This window comes from Peromyscus maniculatus, chromosome 5 (genome assembly GCF_049852395.1).
Source record: "Peromyscus maniculatus bairdii isolate BWxNUB_F1_BW_parent chromosome 5, HU_Pman_BW_mat_3.1, whole genome shotgun sequence".
Classification (NCBI taxonomy): domain Eukaryota; kingdom Metazoa; phylum Chordata; class Mammalia; order Rodentia; family Cricetidae; genus Peromyscus; species Peromyscus maniculatus.
In genome coordinates, this window is record NC_134856.1 from 95655799 (window position 1) to 95676108 (window position 20310).

Genomic DNA, 20310 nt, shown 5'->3' on the forward strand with positions numbered 1-20310 from the left:
GGACTTCTAATTCTCATGATGCTACTTCCCAAGCACTGGCCTTAGAGGCATGTGTCACCATGTCTGGCTATGTGCACGCATTTTTATTCTGCCAAACAGACAACACAGTGATTTGGCCTGGCCACTCTTTTGTTGTCCAATTCCCTATTAACCTTTCCAGTGAGGGCTTTTCTAATTTCTAGGGGGTTTGATGACTAAATGATCTTTCCTGTAAGCCATAGGCTCAGATGGGAATTAAGCAGAATTCCTGTGGAGTTTATAAAAACACAGACGTCCAAGTCACAGCCCAGACCTTCATACTGTGAAGCCCGAAAGTAAGAACTGGGTGTGTGGACAATTAACAAATATGTAATCTCCTGAGAATTCTGAACTGACCTACTGTTTAAACACTCCTCCTAGTCATGCACCACTCACCCCACAGTGGGTCTGTCCCAATTCCCCCATTTCAAGTTTACTCCACACTACATACAAGTTTCCCCCACTCCTATTTTTTTAAAGGCAGAGTCTCATTCCTGTAAGCCAAGTTATCCTGGAACTCTGAGTTATGTAGGTAAGGATGAACTTGAACTTCTGATTCTCCCCTTTCCACCTACAGAATCCTAGGATTATAGGCATGTGCCACCAGATTTGGTTTATGCAGTGCTGGGGCTGGGAACCCAGGACTCTATGTATGCTAGGTAAGCACTCTACCAACTGAGCCACATCCCCAACCAGTCTTGTCTCCTTAAAGGAGGCAAACACAACACCAAATGAATGTTTCAAATATGAGAAGTTTGTTTACAGCTAACCAAATTGCCTGCGTATCCTTTAAAATGATAAAAACAGAGATGCTTTTTTTCTTTGACAAATTTAATTGATAACTCATGATCAGAAATAAAAACAACTTCTAGGATGACAGTATAAACATTTTATTGTTTTTCATGGCTTAGTTTCCTTTCTCATTTATTATTAGATAGTACCGATCCAATCTCTTACTGAATATTGTGGAGAGGTAAAAAAAATAAAATAAAATTAGGGAGATGAGTTACCCATGGCCACCCCAAAACAGAAGTACCTAGTGAAGAGGAATAACTTCCCAGGGTTCTCCTTCACCTTTCCAGTTGGAGCATAGCACCTGCTTCAAATGGTCAAAAGCTTACCTATACACCACCCCAAAAGCATCTGACATTAAACTCAAAGGTTCAAGTATTTCAGAGATTTTCAAACTGTCAACTACTTAATTATGAAGCAAACGAAGAAAATGGACCAAGGTGAAAGGTCAGTATCAGGACACACTGGTAAGTAGGAAAGAACAAATTTCCAGTTGGCTGTGGCAACCTATCAAAGCCAAGGAAACAGACATAGTTAGCAGGCACATTGCTGCCTCTCTATTCACACTTTCATTGCAATTAGCAATTGTTTGGGGTGTTTATAGCTCATTTCCTGATCAGTAAGGACCAACATTTCACAGGAGTTCCCACTTTGTTTGCTGCAAGCTGTCAGCATGATGGGGATTCTGGGAAGTCATATAGCTTTAGACAACAGGATTGGAAAACTGAATGCACACTGACTAGACCAAGACACCCAGTGGGGAGCACAGATGATGTCCTATGTCCTTGAGGGGGTGGGGCTTGGCCCAGACAGAGCCATGTTATGAATCACTGTCCTGTCCAAGAGGTGAAGCCCTGACCTTTAGTGCTTATTAACTCCCAGGAGAAATGTAGCAAAGGGGTGCAAAGGGTCAGAGGGGAAACCTTACCTCCTACAACTGAGAAAGGCAGCCCTCTCCTGCTAAGGCATGAGAGCTCCACCTGGTGTCCCCAGACTGCAGCCTTCTTGTGCCATTGGGAACTGCTGTTGCCAGCTCCTTATTTAAGAACAGAGCATTAGACATAAAAGGCTCTGGGCATCTGGAATCAAGAGACAGCAACAGACACCTCATTTTCCTTCTTGACTCCACCTCCATCTCTGGCAATCACCTCCAGTCCCAAGGAAGATTTCCCCCACAAGTCAGGCTGTCTTGTCCTACACAGTGAAGAGATGGCTGCAAATTCTGCCTCAAAAACGTTAATGGGAAAGGGCCGAAGAGATGACTCAGTAGTTAAGGAGACTCGTTGCCCTTCCAGAAGACCAGAGTTCAGTTCCCAGCACCCATGTCTGGGGGCCCACAACTGCCTGTAATTCCACCTCCAGAGGATCCAACACTTCTGGCCTTCTCATGCACCTGCACCCATGTACACTTACCTACACAGACACACACATTACATAATAAAAGTTAATTATTCAAAAATATGAATGAAGGCCAACAGGATGGCTCGGGAAGTAAAGGTGCCCGCCACCAAGCCTGACAACTGGAGTTGGATCCTTGGGACCCACATGGTAAAAGGACAGAAGCAAATCCCAGAAGTTGTCCTCTCACCTCCATACACGTTACCACATGCACATGGCCATATGCACACACAACAGACTAAACTGTAATAATAGAATAAATAAAATGTTAAAATCTAATGAGCCTGACTTAGTGACACACTGTAGTCCCAGTACTTTGGAGGCAGAGGCAAGAGGATCAGGAGTTCAAGGTCATTCTCAGGAACATACTGAGTTCAAGGTTGACTTGTGCTACATGAGACTCAAAAAAACCAAAAAGTTTTGTTTGTTTTAATTATTAAAAGGGGGCCATATTGACATATACCTATGATCTCTCTGTAATTTGGAAATTGAGGCAGGAAGATAGCCAATTTGAAGCCAGCTTGAGTTACAGAGAAACACTGTCTCAAGAAAAAAAAAAGTTTTTAATACTAAAGATCTTTTGAGCAATCTGTTTTTCCCACTGGCAGGCCTATCTCATAATGCTTCATTCCACTGACAACATGACAGAATCACTTAGATTTAAGTCCAGCTTATCTTTGGATAAAAAAAATCCAAAGCTAGAATCCTAAACATGTCCTCCCAAGGATAACCACATAAACATAAACAGCATGAAGATTTATTTTAAACACCATAACCTTCACCAGACCTTCAGAGTATCAGTTTGTGATTGCTTCTCCCAGTCATGAATCCTGAATGTTTTGGTTTTCACACCCTCACTCACTTCTGTTCTGAGAGCACCCTATTTTCATAGTATTTGAGTAGGATCTGGTTCACTTAATCAAAGAAACAAACCTACCTACCCTTTCATTTCATGTAGCTAATATTTCAGAGAGAAACCCACGGATAAAGTACCATTACATCACACGGCACTGAAACTGCTTCTGCCTGATGTAGGCTGGCAAAGGACAAGCTGCAAGGAGTATGTTGTGGGGTATTTGTACTCTGTGTGAAGATAGCCTGCTGTGATTGGTTTAACAAATAGCTGGGCGGCCAATAGCTAGGCAGGAGGTATAGGCAGGACTTTTGGGCAGAGAGAAGTAGGAAGAGATAACTGAGGCACAGGGGAGATGCCAACGAAATATGGAGGGAGTTGGACACACAGAATGAAAGAAAGGTAAAAAGCCGCATGGTAAAACACAGATTAATAGAAATGGGTTAGTTTAAGTTGTAAGGGCTACTTAGGAACAAGCCTAAGCTATAGGCTGAGCTTTCATAATTAACAGTAAGTCTCCATGTCATTATTTGGGAGCTGGTGGGCAGGACAGAGAAAGACTCATTACAGAGAACTATCTGAGCATGTGCATGATCCTATACGTACAGGTGCATGTGTATATATGTGTGTGAAAGCCACAGGGAAAACTTGTGGTTCTCCTTTTCCACCACTTGGGATCCAGGGATCAAACTCAGATTGTTAAGACTTTTCAGCAAGCGCCTTTACCTGCTGAGCCATCTTTTTTTTCTTCTTCTTCTTTTTAAGTGTAAGTTCTGAGGATCAGACTGAGGTTTTGTGTTCATGGCAAGCACTTTACAGACTACCTTTCTTCTTAGCCCCTCCCTCACTCTAATCTCTCTTTTGTGGTGGTTGTTGTTTATTTGTTTTTGAGACAAGGTCTCATTATGCATCCCTGGTAGGCCTGGAATTGGCTAGGTAGAACAGGCCTGGCCTTGAACTTACAGAGATCTACCTGCCTCTGCTTCCCAAGTGCAGGGAGTAAAGACGTGTGCCACCGCATCCAGCTCACCACACCTCTTAATAAAATTTATCAAGGTTTCCAGGAAACAACCTATACTTCAGCCTTTATTGCATTCTGATAGGGTCAGGGATTACAGAAACAGCATCACAGGTCGCTTTCCCCATAGAGGGCAGAGGAGAAGGCTGTGTAATCCAGGGCACCAGGAACACTGCCAGGACCTGAGTACGGGGGCATTCTCTTGATGCAGTACTGCGCCTGATCTGGGGGCAGCTCTCGGCGAAGCTCCTCTGCCAAGATGTAGGGCTGAAAAAAAAACACACAAGGGGCGCAAATTAAATGCAGAGAACACTAGACTATAAGCCATCTTAATAGTTACACATTTCTTACATTGGCAAGGCTTACAGGTAGGGCCTCTACTACCCATTGTACCAACTGATGAACAAAAGCTGGGTTTGTATAGGGTGAGTCTACAAGGTGGCCAGCAGGAAATTCAGTATGCTTCTTAGAAGCACATGAAGAGTTATCGCCAATATTTCTCTCAAACTGGACCAAATGTGAGTGATAAACATTCTGATCTACATTACCACCTCACAGGTAGAGTTGGTTTACATCATACACGGAGGACAACACAGGAGTGAGTCATTTGACTTCACATAACTGGTGTTTTAGAAAACAGAGACCCTTTCAAGCTCTATTAAAAATATGGAAAAAAAAACTGCTAGAAAAAAATGTCTCTTAAAGAAAAAGTAAGATTGCTCTTGGCCTTAGCGCCATCTTCCTGGAAACTCCCGGGCCATGAGCCAAGTGGAGGAAGAAAAGGATGCGCAGGCTGAAGTGCAGGAGAAGAAAGCTGAGGCAGAGGTCCAAGTAAACCAGTTTGTGCACCCACGAAGGCTGAAGGAGCAGAAATAAGGGATGCCGAAGGCCAGGGCGATGGTACAAGTTTTTGGGACAGTGTCACTATAAGTCTCAGTGGACCTGGAACATCACCATCTGTTCGCAGAGACCACCTGAGAGACCTGACTGCCTTTGTTATAACCAAAACAGTGTCCCCAGCCTTCTGCCCTGGACCTATGGCATTCTGGACAGGTTCTGCTCTCACTTGTGGCCAAGTGTAACTCGTGTACAATAAACCATTTTTCTTGCTGTCTCAGTTGAAGAATTAAAAAAAAAAAGGAAAAAGCAAGATTGACATCTGAGGATAGAGCTTTTACAAGCACACATATAGCAACTCTCCTTTGAGATGCCCTCCCCTACTCATGTTCTGAGATGAACTTTACTCTTTCCCTGAACGTCTGTCTGACTATAAACCCCTGCTTAATTCATATTAGAAATGTCCAGCTGGTGAACTGGCTCTGAAGGTAAAAGCTGCACAATCCTGGAGAACGCTCCTTGTCCCTGGAACCATGTAAGGGCAGAAGGAGAGAACTGTCCACACACACACACACACACACACACACACACACACACACACACACACACGGGCAAATCACTTTTTTAAAGCCTGGATATAGCACGATGCATCTATGATCCCAGCACTCCTGTGGTGAGATATGAGGTGGAGACAGGAGAATCCCTGAAAGCTTGCAGGCAAGCCAGCCTTGCAAAATGGAGCAAGAGAGACCATATCTGAAACAAGGTGAGGGCAAGACTGGCATCTGAGACTGTCCTCTGACCTCCACACATGCCAAGGCCCATGTTTGTGTGTACTTACTGCCCCCAGAGACCCAAAGATAATTGAAGACGTTTTAAAACAAAGGAAAATCTATCCAGGCGGACCTTATCAGAAGCCAGGATTCGGAAGGAGGCGATGACCTGCTCTGCGGTGTCCGTGTCTGCAGTCTCTCTGGTCATGAAGTCAATGAAGGACTGGAAGGTGACAGTGCCTTGTCCATTGGGGTCAACCAGGGTCATAATCCGGGCAAACTCAGCTTCACCCTAAGGCGAGGAGGTACAGAGGCAGTGAGTGCTTCAAGCTTTGAGAACTCCCAGAATCCTCCACATGGTTCTCTTCACTCTCTGAAAAGGGCTTCCCCGCTGGGTGACAGTCTCGTTTTTATCAGTTTTAAAAGCTGCTTAGCATCAAGCCGGAAGCCCCTGCATGTCACAAGTCTGTCCATTGGGTAGCCCACGATGCTCTTCTAATTTATATTACATAATTAGGAAGAGTAATTAAGTAGTAAGATAGTGCTTGTTCCTTAGTTTAAATTACCAGAGGAATCAAAGCAGGTCATGTTTAAAATACTCATTAAAAACTGAGAGTACAGCTCAGTATCTGTGGGAGCCCGTTCTCGGGTTCCTCGTGGCTTTACCCAGCAGATCCGCATAGAGGATGGTCAGGACCACGGGCCTGAGTGAAGGTGTCTGAGATGGTCTGCACTTGGCTGTGCTGGGGGAGGAGGTTTTTGCTCCACCCCTTGGCGTCTCTATAAAAACCCTGGGGCAGAGACAGTCGGGCCCGTTGGAATAGGTTCCAGGCCCTCTAGAGGCTATCCTTTATTTTCTATCTGTTTATCTCCGCAAGATTCTCTGCAATAAATCCTTCTAATATTTCCTGCTGCTCACACTCAAGAAAACTCTGGGGAGCTGTGGGGTTGGTGGGTAAACGCCCCACAAGTATCGGAGCATTTGACTAGTATGTCCCCAGCACTGAAAAAAAAGCTTTAAAAAAAACAGTGTTTTATTCAGGAGGTTGAGGCAGAAGGATGGTAAGTTTGAGGCCAGCCTGGAGTACACAATAAGTTCCAAGCTATCATCACCTGGGCTACAAGGCAAGACACCCCAAGTGCTGGGACTACAGGCATACGTCACCCACCTGGTTTTCTGGCTTCTTTTGAAATTTTATATATTTAATTTATTCTTGCAGTGCTGGGACTCTAACCCCCAGGTTAGAGGCAGAGGCAGGAAAATCTCAGCAAGTTCAAGGCTACCCTGAGCTATCAAGATACTGTTTCAAAATAGATAAATATGTAACTTCTCAAAGGTAATTGAGCACACTATGTTTGTCACAGCTCACAGCAAGTATTTTTTCTTAGCTGATATATTACTATAATCTGTCTTCTTCCTCTCCTCCTCCTCCCCCTGCTCTTCCACCTTCTCCTTTTTAAAAAAGACAGCGACCTCACTGTTTATCTCTAGCTGGCCTGGAACTCTCAATGTACAGTAAGCTGGTCTGGAATTCAAAGAGATCCACCTGCCTTTGCCTCCAAAGAGCTGGGATTAAAGGCTTATACCATCATGTCCAGCCCTTAAGAATCTCTCTTCTATCTTCTAAAATATTAAAGGAAAACACACTTTAAGACTCAGGATACTGGATGCCATTGTACATGTTAAGTGGTTTCAGTGGAGTATGTAAATTATATTAATAAAGCTTTTAAGAATTGCCAGGAAAACCCATATCCTTGATGCTTTCACCATGAGGAAACCTTGCTGGTTACTGGACAAAAATGAATTTTTAACTCTGTAGCATTGTTTTCCTATAGTGACAGGCAGATCTTCAAAAAAAAAAAAAAACAAAAAAAAAAAACAAAAAAAAACATGGTCCTGTGATATGAAAATGAACCAATTCAAATGTATTACAACCAATTCAAAAGTAAACATGTAGTATTGTTTCCCACAATCTAGGCTTGATACAATATCAGACCTCAGTAAAATCTCAGCTTGTGTCTTACCAAGTCATAGCCCATGGAAATCAGGCAGGCTCTGAAATCCTCATGATCCATCAGGCCGTTCTTCCTCTGTGCAAATGCAAAGAACAGAGAGAGGGCAGTTAAGGACAAGATGAAAAGGTCTGCTAGACCCAGTGCCCACTGACCTGGGACCCAACCAAGATCAGAAGTCACCCCTGACTTATAGGAGGACAAAGCCACCGGTACAAGAACATTATAAAATAGCCTTTTTAGCAGGGAAGAGGAGCCTAGGCTGTAAGTCAGTGGAAGAGTGCCAGCCTAACATTCATGAGAATCTAGGTTTGATCCTCAGAGCTGCAAAAATAAAAGGAAAGGAAAGAAGGGAGGCAGGTGCTAGAAAGACTAATTAAAAATTAAGAGAACCCACATTAAAGGCAGCAGGAGCCAGTCAGGAGCTCACCACTGCCACCTACTGATAATAGCACATACTGCAAACATTTCTAGAGCTGGAAACTTGCTGCTCATCCAGCCTTGGGACCTAGTGTCCAGATGCATGCTGGGAATGGAATCCAGGGCCTAGTGTAGTGGCCTCATCTGTGTGGCAAGCTCAGCTTTCCCCCCAAACCCAATGGTACAGTGGTCTCAGTTCTGTAGATCATAGCTGATGCAAAATCCTGAGCAGGATGGAAAGTGCTCCTTTGTACATGTCTCAGGGTTGTGAGGGGGACGCTAACATTCAAACACGTACATGACTTTATTGGTAATTCGGTTGATTTTGTTCACTCAGGAAATGGCCAGTTCGGAGACCTAATAGTAGAAGTTCTGTCTTCTACGAATGGAACCTGTGTTGGCGCTCAGGCCTGTGTTGGCGCTCAGGCCTGTGGGTCTAGGCCTCCCCCAGTGTCAGCCACTCTGCAGCCCTGAGCTCTGCCTTATCCCTCCTCTGTCCACTTCCCTTGGTGCCCTGCTCTGGCTCTTGCACCCGCTTTAGAGCAATAGCTCTGTAGGTGGGAACCTCTCTCTCTTCGTCTCAGATGGTCACTTGCTGGAGAAGATCGTTCTGTGCAGACTCCCTGGCTTTGCTCTGAAACTGGCCTCCCACTGCTGGGGTAGCAGGGTTGGCTTACTGGACATGGCACATGAGCACCCCCCTCTTGCCCTCAGAGTTTGGGGTGACTATGTCACCTATCACTTTTCCCTCACACAGCCTTCAAATCTAGTCACTAAGCTCTGCAGACTTCTGCTCCGTTTCGGACCTTCACTCCAACACACAAACACACACCCATTCCCATCTAGCATCTTGATGAGCCTCTCCAGAAACACAACTCTGGTAATATCACTCCTGCTCTTTATGACATTCAGCAACTCAGATGCCCATTGGAGGAAGCTCTCCATCCACAGCCTCCATGGCCCTGCCATCCCATTTGACTGTTTTTTTTTTTCTTTCTCTTTTCTTTTTTTATTTCTTGAGAAAGGGTCTCGCTAAGTAGTCCTGGCTGTGCTGGAACTTACTATGTAGACCAGGCTGGCCTGGAACTCATAGAGATCCTCCTGCCTCTGCTCCCTCATGCAAGGTCCCATCTTGTTAACGAGAACATGAAGTAACCTAAACATCTGATCTCTTACCCCAACACACTCCAAGAAAACTTTCTTTGTTTCCAATGTTTAATGTAAATAAACCTTTTCTACATTTAAAACACATTTTATATTCATTTATTTACTTAATGTTTATGTTTGTGTGCCTGTGTGTACATGTTTATACTACATGTATGCATGGGCCCTCAAAGGTCAGAAGCCTGAGTTACAGCTGGTTGTGAGCCATTGTGTGGGTGCTGGGAACTGAATCCAGGTCCTCTGCAAGAACAGGAGACCTCTTCACCACCGAGCCACGTCTCCAGCCCAAGCAGGTGCTTTCACTAAGGGTAGTTAAGCTTTGATATTAACTATAGTGTCCCAGTTAAAGGGTCTGCAGGAAACAAAGTAAGTTACATTGTTGTTTTGGTTTACTTTTTTGTTTGATCTTTTTTTGTAGATTTTGACTTTTTTTCCCCTTTTCTCCCAAGCCGAGGACTGAACCCAGGTCCTCGTGCTTCATATTTGAGCACTCTACCACTGAGCTAATCCCCAGCCCCGGGAAACAAAGCAAAAGCCCTGATGCACCCGTCACTTGGCATGGCATCAGGAGTCACCACTGCTTGTTTGATAGCTAGTTCCCTTGGTGTCACTCAGTTTCCTTGTGAAGTTTTTGGAGCAGCAAGACTTGAAGTGACTAGCCAGGTATGATGGCACACTCCTGTCATCATCTCAGTAATTAGGAAGTAGAGGCAGGAGGACCAGGAGTTCAAGGTCATCCCCAGCCACATAGGGAGCTTAAAGCCAGCCTGGGATACATGAGACTTTAAGGACTCAAAGTGACAGTATGCATGTTATTCCAGATATAACTGCCTTTCAAACAAAGAGAGAGAGAGAGAGAGAGAGAGAGAGAGAGAGAGAGAGAGAGAGAGAGAGAGCGAGCGAGCAGTACCCTGTCGAAGTGGTTGAAGGAGGCTCTGAACTCATTCATCTGCTCCTGGGTGATGCCCTTCGCATCTCTTGTCAGGATCTGGGTCTCCACCTCGTTGATGGTTCTGGCAATGGTTGTCAGCAGCAACTCCCATCCAACGCGGATGTGCTACCAAGGAGAAGGACCAACAATCACTAGGTCAAGGAGGTTCTAGTGCACCAATGTCACAGAAGGAGGGTGACTCAAACAAGCAGGAAGTAAGCACAGCTTGGTATAGGTTTTCTATACTTATCTTATTAATTATTATTATTATCAGTGTGGTGAGGGTGCATGGGCAGCGATCACAGGGAAAATTGGGAGTCAGCTCTCCCTCTACCTTTCCATGGATTCCTGGGACTCGACTCAGGTTGTCAGGCTTTACGGTAAGTGCCTTTACCTGCTGAGCCATCCATCTCTCTACTTGCCTGACTTTCCCAGACTTAAAAACATTTCCCCTTTTTCAATTTTTGCAAGATTCTCTACAGTGTGGGAAACGTTAAGAAGTGAGACCAGAATTCTACAAATGACAATCTACAAAATGGCCCTTTGCATAATAGGACAGATTTATTTATATTTCATATATTTGGAACTAGGGGGTAAAGCTAGAAACTTGCACATGCTAGGCAAGTGCTCTATGACTAAACTGTATCTCCAAGTCCACACTATGGAGATTAAATATTCAACATGTGGTCTATTTGTCACTAAAGACATCTTCCCACTTACCAAAGAGCTGGATAGGCACTGGGTTATACCCAATGGCTCCCAGGGACATCAAATTGAACCAGACTGGCAGAAATAGGGACAGTCTTGACTTTATATGCTAATTTTTAAAATAACTAATAACAAATGGGCATGGTGGCACAGGCCTATAATCACTACACGTAGGAGGTGGAGGCAGGAGGCTCAGAAGTTCAAGATAATTCTCAGTTACACAGTCAGATCGAGGAGCATTTGGGGCATATAATACCACGTCTCAAAAACAATAGCAAGAACAACGAAAACAAAAAACAAACAAACAAACAAACAAAAAACCTAACCAAAACACAATGGGAAGAAATGAGGACAATTTAAGTTCTGGTAACCCCTCCAAAGAAGTGTAATGACTTCACTGTGGCAGCAATAAGAAGGTTGACAATTAACTATTGTTTGGCACTGGTAACAGTTCACAGTGCTCTTCCATACCCGGTAAGGAGGAAGACATAAATCTCTCTAGTGTTCACATGTACAGCATTTTCCACAGAGAGGGAGACGTGTGTGAGGAAACAAGCTGAGCAGGTGTCAAGGTCGGTGGCAAAGCGCAGCCTGCCCGTGCGCCCGTCATACCTCCATGGTGTAGTTGGTGTGCTTGTTGTCGAAGACCAGGGCCTCCTGGATGAGCTGGTGGTCACCCTCCAGCTTGTCGATGTTGTTCTTGTAGTTGATGATGTTGTGCTCATACTGCTTCAGCTGGTTCATCTGGTCCTCCAGGGCCCCTGTGATCTGGATGGAGCTCCGTGCGATCTCCTATGTGTGGGGTCAGAGGGGCACTCAATGAGGGGGGCAGTCTCCCAGGGGTAAGCAGGAGGCAAGTAGAGGAAAGTTAGGGGGCACTCTGGGGGGGGGGGCAGGCAGGTGGACAGAGGGCGCTTGGATGCAGACAGTGAGCATGGAGACAGACAGAGAGAGGGCCTCTGGCTTTGTGCCAGTGGCCACAGCCACACCAGGCAGCCCAAGGCACTAGATGTTCCCAGACAGACTGGTGACAAGATCACAAGATGAAATTAGGTGGAGTTCATGTCTGTCTAGAGAACGGGGAAAGAAAATCAACCAAATCAATCACTCCAAAGCGGGAGTAAGCAAAGTCCCGCTGGCGTTCTTGAAGGGTGGAGACATGTTCTGAGCACATTGACTGTGGTGCTGGGGGCCCTAGGACTGACAGACATCGGCAGAGCTGCCAGACAGGTATCAGACCACTGGGGAGAATTTCTTACAATTTTAGGTGTTTATACCTCTACAAGTTAACATTTTACCCCAAAGGGGAGACAGAAAATATCTCCTAGCTATTGTTGAAAAGCTATAAAATGAAGCCAGACCCTCAGGGCCATTCATTCCAACGCTGTTGTGCCTTGAATGTTCTAGAAACACAAAGTGTGTGTGAGTCTTCACCTGCCCTCTTTAGAGAGGGATGGTTTAAAAGTCTAGCTCCTGGTGAGACCGAACCTCAAAAAGGGCTTTGTCACTGATGGGAGATGGGAGTGGGAATGCGCCTCTCTCAGTGTGCCTCTCCCTACACTCTGACCTCTCCAACAGCCCTTGGCATGGAGAGACAAAGGTCACAGACAACGTGGGGCAGACAGGAAACAAGGCAGGGGTGTGCTGTTCTGAAGCTCAGTACCAAGTCCAGGCTCCGGAAGGCTCCAGGAAGGATACCACCTACCTCCATCTTGTTCTGGATCCAGGGCCCAATGGCATTGGCCTGGGCAGCAAACTGGCGCCGCAGACGCTCATTAGCATGCTGGCGAGCCAGCTCCTCCTGCAGGGACTGATCCCGGACGGGCACCAGCTGCTTCACCTGTCAGAGCCCAAGGATAGCAGGGTGAGAGGCCAGCTCTGGTCTCACAGGAATGACCACAGGATGAGCTCACCGTCAGATATTAGGACTCTAGGGTTTGGAGAGGGAGGAAGGGGCAAGCAGGGGGGAGGGGAGGAAAGAGGTTTTGGGAACAGAGGGGAATGGGAGTCCCTGCTCAAGGGACTAGTTCTGACAGTTACCTTATGACACCAAGGGACTACTGAAAGAACAGCTTAGTCACGGGTGTTTAAGAAAAGGGCCTCTTCCTGCAGCACCAAGCCCATGGGGGCTGGGACCACAGCACAGAATCATGAACTTGAATGTGGGAAAGCCTTCACTTTCCCTGACTGAAAGTCAGCATTTCCTTTATCTATGAATGTGAGCATCAGATGAACACAGGATTCAGTAGAACCAGTTATGGTCACTATCACAACAGTGTGTGTGCATGTGCAAGTGAGTGTGTGAGCATGCATGCATGTGTTCCATGCATACACATGCTGCCGCACGCATGTGCAAGTCAGAGGAGAACTTTGTGGAGTTGGTTCTCTCCTCCCTTTAAGTGGGATATGGGCATTGGGTCCCCAGGCTTGTACAGCAAGGGCCTTCACCCACTGAGCCCTCTCAGGCCAAGGTTTGAAAATGTTTCCCTGACAGTATTAATATCTTTGTCAAAATTTATAGTATTTTCTTTAAGGAAAATAACTTCTATTTTCTTTCCCCACAAATCACAGCAGCTGCTAAACAACAGGACAATTTAACACATCTATAAAACCCGGAAGGAAGGAAAGTCTGAGGGTGATGCTGAATTAGGTCTTCCTTCTTCCCCCAACCCTTTCTCCCATCACTCATCCAGTCTACGGCCAGCTGTTCATCTAATCCTGCCCTCATCTCATACCCAGCCCATGGCTGCTCACCTTGTCCTTCCCTCAACCCACAGCCAGCCCCCAGCTGCCCACCTTGTCCCACTTGTTTCGCAGCTCATCCATGGTGACGGTGCTGTAGGGGTTGCTGGAGCTAATCCGGATGCTGTAGCTCTGGATCACCTTCTCCACCTCATTCTGGATGGCCAGGATGGACTGCCGCTCCCCATCAGCCTCAGGCAGCGTAGCCTTGAACTGCTCATGTGCGGTGATCAGACTCTAGGCCAGGGAACAGGGCAGAGAACCAATATGACAGGAGTGTCACCTGTACATTCATTTATTTTTAGGCAAGGTTTCATGTAGCCAGACCGGCTTTGACTTGCTATGTCGTCACGTATGACCCTGAACTCCTGATTCTCCTTCTTTGCTCCCAGCTTCTGGGAGTACAGGCATGTACCACCACACCCAGACTTTTAGTGTGAACTCTGTATGTGTGTTCATATGTATGTAGAGATCGGAGGTCTCGCTGGCCTGGAGGCTCTCTGATTAGACTAGTCTGGCTGACCACCTAGTCCCAGACTATCTCCACTTCCCCAGCACTGGGATTATAAACATGTAATATCATGCCGAATTTGTTCATTTTTTTAAAATGTAGATTATAGGGAATGAACTCACGAATTTGTACCCACAAAGCAACACTTTACTGACTAAAGCCAGCCCTCATGACATATCAATTTTACTGGAAAGAGAGTTACAAATGTATGTTTTCTTTATAGTCTATTATATATATCTCACATTCACCATAAATGGATTATGAATAAACTGGGTCCTGGGTACTTGACAGTAGCTGTTCTTCTTAACATCAAAGCCAGCAGGTCTTATTTATAGACTTAATTGAGTGCTCTGGAGAAATATAAGAGTAAGACACTTTAGGTTGGCAGGCAGCAGGGGTGCTGTTTGGAGGTTCTTGTATGTGTGCATATGTGGTGACATGAACGCTTGTGTGCACACGGTGTGAACTGGAGGTCAACATCAGGTGTCTTCCTCAATCTGGACTCTTATTATTTTCCTTTTTGTTCTGTTTATTTTATTTCATTTTTTTGAGACAGGGTTTCTCTGTGTAGCCCTGGCTGTCCTGGAACTCACTCTGTAGACCAGGCTGGCCTGAACTCAGAGATTCACCTGCCTCTGCCTCTTGAGTGGTGGGATTAAAGGTGTGCACCACCATTGCTCGGCTTTTATTTTCCCTTTTTACAGATTCTCTCTCTCTCTCTCTCTCTCTCTCTCTCTCTCTCTCTCTCTCTCTCTCTCTCTCTGGTGTGAGTTCGGGTTCATGCATGACACAGAATGTGTATGGAAGTCAGAGGACACTTGTGGGAATCAGTTCTCTCCTTCCCCCATGTGGATTCTGCTGGTTGTACTCAGACTGTCAGGACTGAGGCCAAGTGCCTTTGCCAACGAAGCCATCTTACCAGCCCAGAACCTAGGTGTTATATACATATTGAGGCACATACACACGTGCACACATGTGACATGAAAACAGAAGAGAGACTATTTGAGAAAAGGAAGGAGACGGGCAGAATGGGGTTAGGAGAGGGTAATGCAGAATAAAGACCTGGGTGCAGGAAATACTTGAACAAACACACCACTTTATACAACAAATATACACTAATTGAAAGAATATTGGGTTCGAGTCCCCTCACCTGGATCTCCTCAATGCTGTGAACAATAAACATGTCCTGCAGGTCCTCCATGGCGCCCTCCATCCAGTTGTTGAATGGTGCAGCTCTCTTGGCAAACTCCAGGTGCAACTGGTCAATTGTTTCTAGCAATTTCTCAGTTCTCTGAAGATTAAGTAGAGGTGAGTGTTATTGAAGATTAAATACACTTTTTAAAGCCCTGAGATGTGCAAACACATGTAAATATGTCTCCAGATCAATAAAGTATATCCTGCTGTTTATACTAGCTGCTGCTGGAGTGACGGTAAACCCTCCCTGTCTCTGAGAGGCCTTCTCTGTTTGCTTAGTTTTGGTGCTGGGGACAGAAACCATGGCCTTGGCTATGCTAGGTAAGTGCTCTACCACTGAGTTTATTCCCTGGGGGCCTTTTGAGTTAAAGAAGCATTTAATACCATCCAGAGCAGTCTCATGTTTACAGTATCTGAAGTGCTCCTCTCGAAAATTCACAGATATACAACTTCTTTCAGCTAAAGCAGCGAATTATTTACTTATTAAAAGTCTCATGTATCCCAGGCTTGCTTAAACTTCTTTCTTTCTTTTTGTTTGTTTGTTTTGTTTTGAGACAGGGTCTCATTTCGTAGCTCTGGCTATCCTGGAGCTCACTATGTAGACAAGGCTGGCCTTGAACTCAGAGAGATCTGCCTGTCTCTGCCTCCTGAGTGCTGGAATTGAAGGCATGTACCCCTATGCCCAGCTTTGCCTTGAACTTTCTACACAGCTAAGGATAACCTTGGACTTCTGATCCTTCTACGTCTACCTCCTGAGTTTTGATTAGTCACTGTTAACAATATAGTTTATGGGATGCGAGGAAGTGATCCCAGGCCTTTGAGTGTACAAGACAAGCACTTTACCAACTGAGCTATATCCTCTGACTTATTTTCTAGCATTTTTTCCCTTCCCTATCTGTTGCCATTTCCCAGGTACACATCTCAAGATGGGCTGATATCCTGAGTCAGTTGTTGGCACAGGAGAACTTCGGTGGAGCTGGAGGGATGACTCAGTGGTTAAGAGCTTATACTGCTCTTCCAGAGGACCTGAGTTCAATTCCCAGCACCCACATGATGGCTCATAACCATCTGTAACTTTGCCCCCTTCTGGTCTCCAAAGGTGCCAGGCACGTAAGCAGTACACAGGCATACATATAGGCAAAATGCTCATGCACATAAATTAAAAATAATGTATAAGTCTTTAAAAAATTTCAAAAGAACTTTGGGAAATCTGTAGTGCTTGCAACTTAACAAACGGCTTCAACCATAATCCCCTCAAACATTTTAAAATTGAAAAATACATTTTGCTGCTGACTTGATACATTCCAGCACAAGGCCACCAGCCTCCCTCGCTCCTCTGACTCCCACTTTCCACATTCTTCTTAAGACTCCATTTACTGGAGAATGTTTGGTTTTCTCTGCACGAGGCCACAGAGAAACAATTAACACCATTGGTTTCATTATGGAGCCTCTAGTAGGAGTTTTCAAGTCAATAGATCTTCAAGCTTTTCACCTCCAAGGCCTCCCTCCTCTTCTGTGTGAGTGTCCCCAATCTGTCCCACTGGTCACAAATCTTCTGGCAACGATCATTGACATTCACAGCATCATGATAGTCCAGTTCACTAGGAAAAGCAAGAAAGAAAGATTAATGGTGTGAGGGAGATAAACAGGGAAGAGGTATGCGTGCGTGCGTGCGTGCGTGCGTGTGCACGCGCGTGTGTGTGCGTGCGCGTGTATGTGAGTGCGTGTGTGTGTGTGTGTGTGTGTGTGTGAGTGTGTGTGCATGTGAGTGTGTGTGTGTGTGTGTGTGTGCGCGCGCGCCTGTGGAGTCCAGAAGAGCAGGTCATCGAGCACTCGGCCACTGAGTCATCTCTCCAGCCCCTGTGCCAGGTTTTTGAAATGGGTTTAACGTGATCAAACTCAGGTCCTCATGCGTACACAGCAGGCACTCCACTGATGCCATCTCCCACTGTCTTCCCGACCCCAGGTCCTCATGCGTACACAGCAGGCACTCCACTGATGCCATCTCCTGCTGCCCCCCCCACCCCCACCCCCACCCCCGACCCCTACGCCTTTTTAAAAAGACCTAATAGAAAGCCGGTGGGGAGGCTGGTGAGATGGCTCAGCTGCCACCAAGTTTGACAACCTGAGTTTCATGCCTATGTTGTCCCCTGACCTCCACAAATGTGCTGCTGTGATCACCACTTAACACAGAGAAGGGGACCCCTGGGGCTCACTAGGCAGCTGACATAGCTGAATCATGCAAGCCCTCTGGCTGTTCAGAAATTGTCTTTAAAAAAATGTGGATAGTGACTGGTGAAAACATCTGAGACTGACCTCTCCACATCTCTCAGGGACCCCTGGTCTCCACCTCATACATACACATATGCAAAATACCAATGTATGGAAAACTGGTAGAAACTTTCAGGGTTTTGTGAACTGTCCCTGTTGGAAGTATTTATCACTTGGCATAAATTATAAAAATTACTAAAAATCATGCTAGTCAACAGTTCTTAAAACAGGCACCACTGTCTTCTCGATGCCTCTGGCTGGCTTTCCTTCCCTGTGTACTCTCTGAGGCCTCCTGAGAGCATGACTTTTAAATGGAAACTACAAAGAAAGCCAACTATCTGACCCAGGTCAGTCCAGAGAGCAAGCTGCAGCCATGGTGACTGGAACATAAAAATGAGTCACAGGGAAGGAGGTGTCGGCTTGCAGGGTTCTGTGTCCTTGGCTCCTCTAGAAGGGCACGCAGCTTGCTGCCTACTGAGTGACCAGTCCAGGAGGGTGCAGGGACATGACTGAGCACAGAGAGACTTCTAAAACTGGGCAGTATGGAGCTCTTCCATTTAGGGACAATGACTCTTTGGACTGGTGGATGCCTCCAGTGTGGTAGAAAGAACAGAACAAAAGGAAAAGCTTGGGTGAAAGTTACCCTCATCTCAGGGATAAACGTCTGAGTCCTGCATAAAACCCAACCACCCTCCTAGGCTAAGAAGAGAGCAAGAATGTAAAGACCAGAAGGCATTTGCAGGCGGCTTCTTTAAAAACAGCCGAGAAGTGCCCTGCTCCCCTATAAACCACGCCCTTGAGGCTCTAGTTTGTTAGTTTGTTTCTCTGCTTATTCAACTTTGAGTTAAGGCAGTAGTTGTCCACTACTCTAAAAATTTTTATTGCATATTCATTTATTTATAAATAAAAGTGTATGTGCACACACACACACACACACACACACACACACACACACACACACGACACAAGTGCAATGGAGGTCAGAGGTCAGCCTGCAAGTGTCAGCTCTCTCTTTGTGCCACGTGGGTCCTGGGCACTGAACTCAGGTCATCAGGCCTGGCCACAAGCACTTCTACCCTGTCTCACACACACCGCCTTTTCTTTTTTCATATACTAGCTCATGTTTACTGACTTTGCTGTTTGTGTTGCTGCACAGAGGAAATGCATACGATTGTTATCTGAGTGTTCTTCCAGAACATTCTGGTAGGAACAGAATCTCCCTGTCACCTCATTAAAGCTTGTCCAGTTCTTAAGAGCAAGCACCAGCTATCTACAAATACACCCAGGCTGACTAAGAGTCTTGTGTCTACTTTGGTTTATAAATCAAAAGACAAATCTAGTAAATGTCTCCGAGCAGCTATATAACACTGATATGAAATAGAAAGGCAGTAGTTCATTCAAGAGTAAACATTAAAGAGACAAGTCTTTCTCAGAAGTTTCTGAATAATTCAATCTGAAATGTCCTTTATGGTTTCATGTTTTGAATGCCTAGTCCCCGGCTAGTTGCATGAATTTGAAGAAGGTGGAGTCTGGTGGCATCAGTGAGTCACCAAGAGTGGGCTTTAGAAGGTCATCCTCATCTCTGGCTCCACTCTAGATGTGCTGGCTAGTTTCAAGTCAACTTGACGCAAGCTACAGTAATCTGAGAGGGGGCAGGGAGGGGGGACCTCAATTGAATAAATGGCTCCATAAGACTGGCCTGCAGGCAAGCTTGTAGGGCATTTTCTTGATCAATAATTGATGTGGGAGGGCCAGGCCCATTGTGGGTGGTCGTTCCGGGATACATTAAAAAAAATTGAGGGGCCGGAGAGGTGGTTCAGTGGTTAAGAGAACTTGTTGCTCTTTCAAAGGACATGGGTTCGAATCCTAGCACCCATACGGTAGTTTTACAACCATTTCTAACTCCATATTCCAGGGGTCCAATGCCCTCATCTAATCTTCATAGTCTCCAAGCACACAAGTATTACACATTCATACACACAGATAAAACACTCAAACATAAAATAAAAGATAAATCTAATAAAAAGAAACAATTTACAAAGAAAGAAAGAAAACAAACTGAGCAAGCCAGGAGGAGCAGGACAGTAGAAGCATTCCCACATGGTCTCTGCATCAGTTTCTGTCTCCAGGTTCCTCCCCTGCTTAAGTTTCTGCCCTGACTTTGCTTCATGATGGCCTATGATTTCAGGACATTGATCAGGACATGTAAGCTGAAATAAATCGTTTCCTTCCCAAGTTGCTTTTGGTCCTGATGTTTCATCACAGCAATAGAAATCCTAAGATACGCTAGGTCATGGTGGCACATGCCTTCAATCCCATCCTCAGGAGGCAGGGGCAGAAAAGAAAAAGAAAAGAAATCCACTAGCTCTCCCAGTTTCCTGGTCTTTTCTTCCTGACTGACTGAAATCCTTATGAAACTGTGAGCAAAAATAAACTTTTTCCCCCTTCAAGTTGTTTCTGTCAGGCATTTTGACAACATACATGAAAAAGTAATTAAGGAGTCTGGGGATATAGCTCCCCAGGTAAAAATGCTAGCTATGTAAGTCTGACAACCCAAGTTCAGTCCCCAGAACCCACATTAAAAAGCTAAATGGCACATGCCTGTAATCCCAGGACTCCTATGGCATGATGGGAGGGAGATAAGAGAAAAACTAGAGGCCTACAGTA

At 45.5% G+C, this 20310-nt stretch overlaps 1 protein-coding gene across 1 annotated transcript in view; it reads right to left on the minus strand.

Moving 5' to 3' along the window:
- Positions 1-4118: 4118 nt before the first annotated feature.
- Positions 4119-20310, minus strand: part of Actn2 (actinin alpha 2) — a 72013-nt gene continuing 55821 nt past the window's right edge. Inside the window, exons 13-21 of the mRNA XM_006980163.3 lie at positions 16865-16973; positions 15329-15469; positions 13722-13904; positions 12631-12765; positions 11538-11717; positions 10197-10343; positions 7715-7780; positions 5823-5981; positions 4119-4346 (exon numbers count right to left, since the gene is read on the minus strand). Coding sequence (XP_006980225.1) covers positions 4188-4346; positions 5823-5981; positions 7715-7780; positions 10197-10343; positions 11538-11717; positions 12631-12765; positions 13722-13904; positions 15329-15469; positions 16865-16973 — 1279 coding nt within the window. The 3' untranslated portion in view covers positions 4119-4187. The remainder of the gene's footprint in view (positions 4347-5822; positions 5982-7714; positions 7781-10196; positions 10344-11537; positions 11718-12630; positions 12766-13721; positions 13905-15328; positions 15470-16864; positions 16974-20310) is intronic.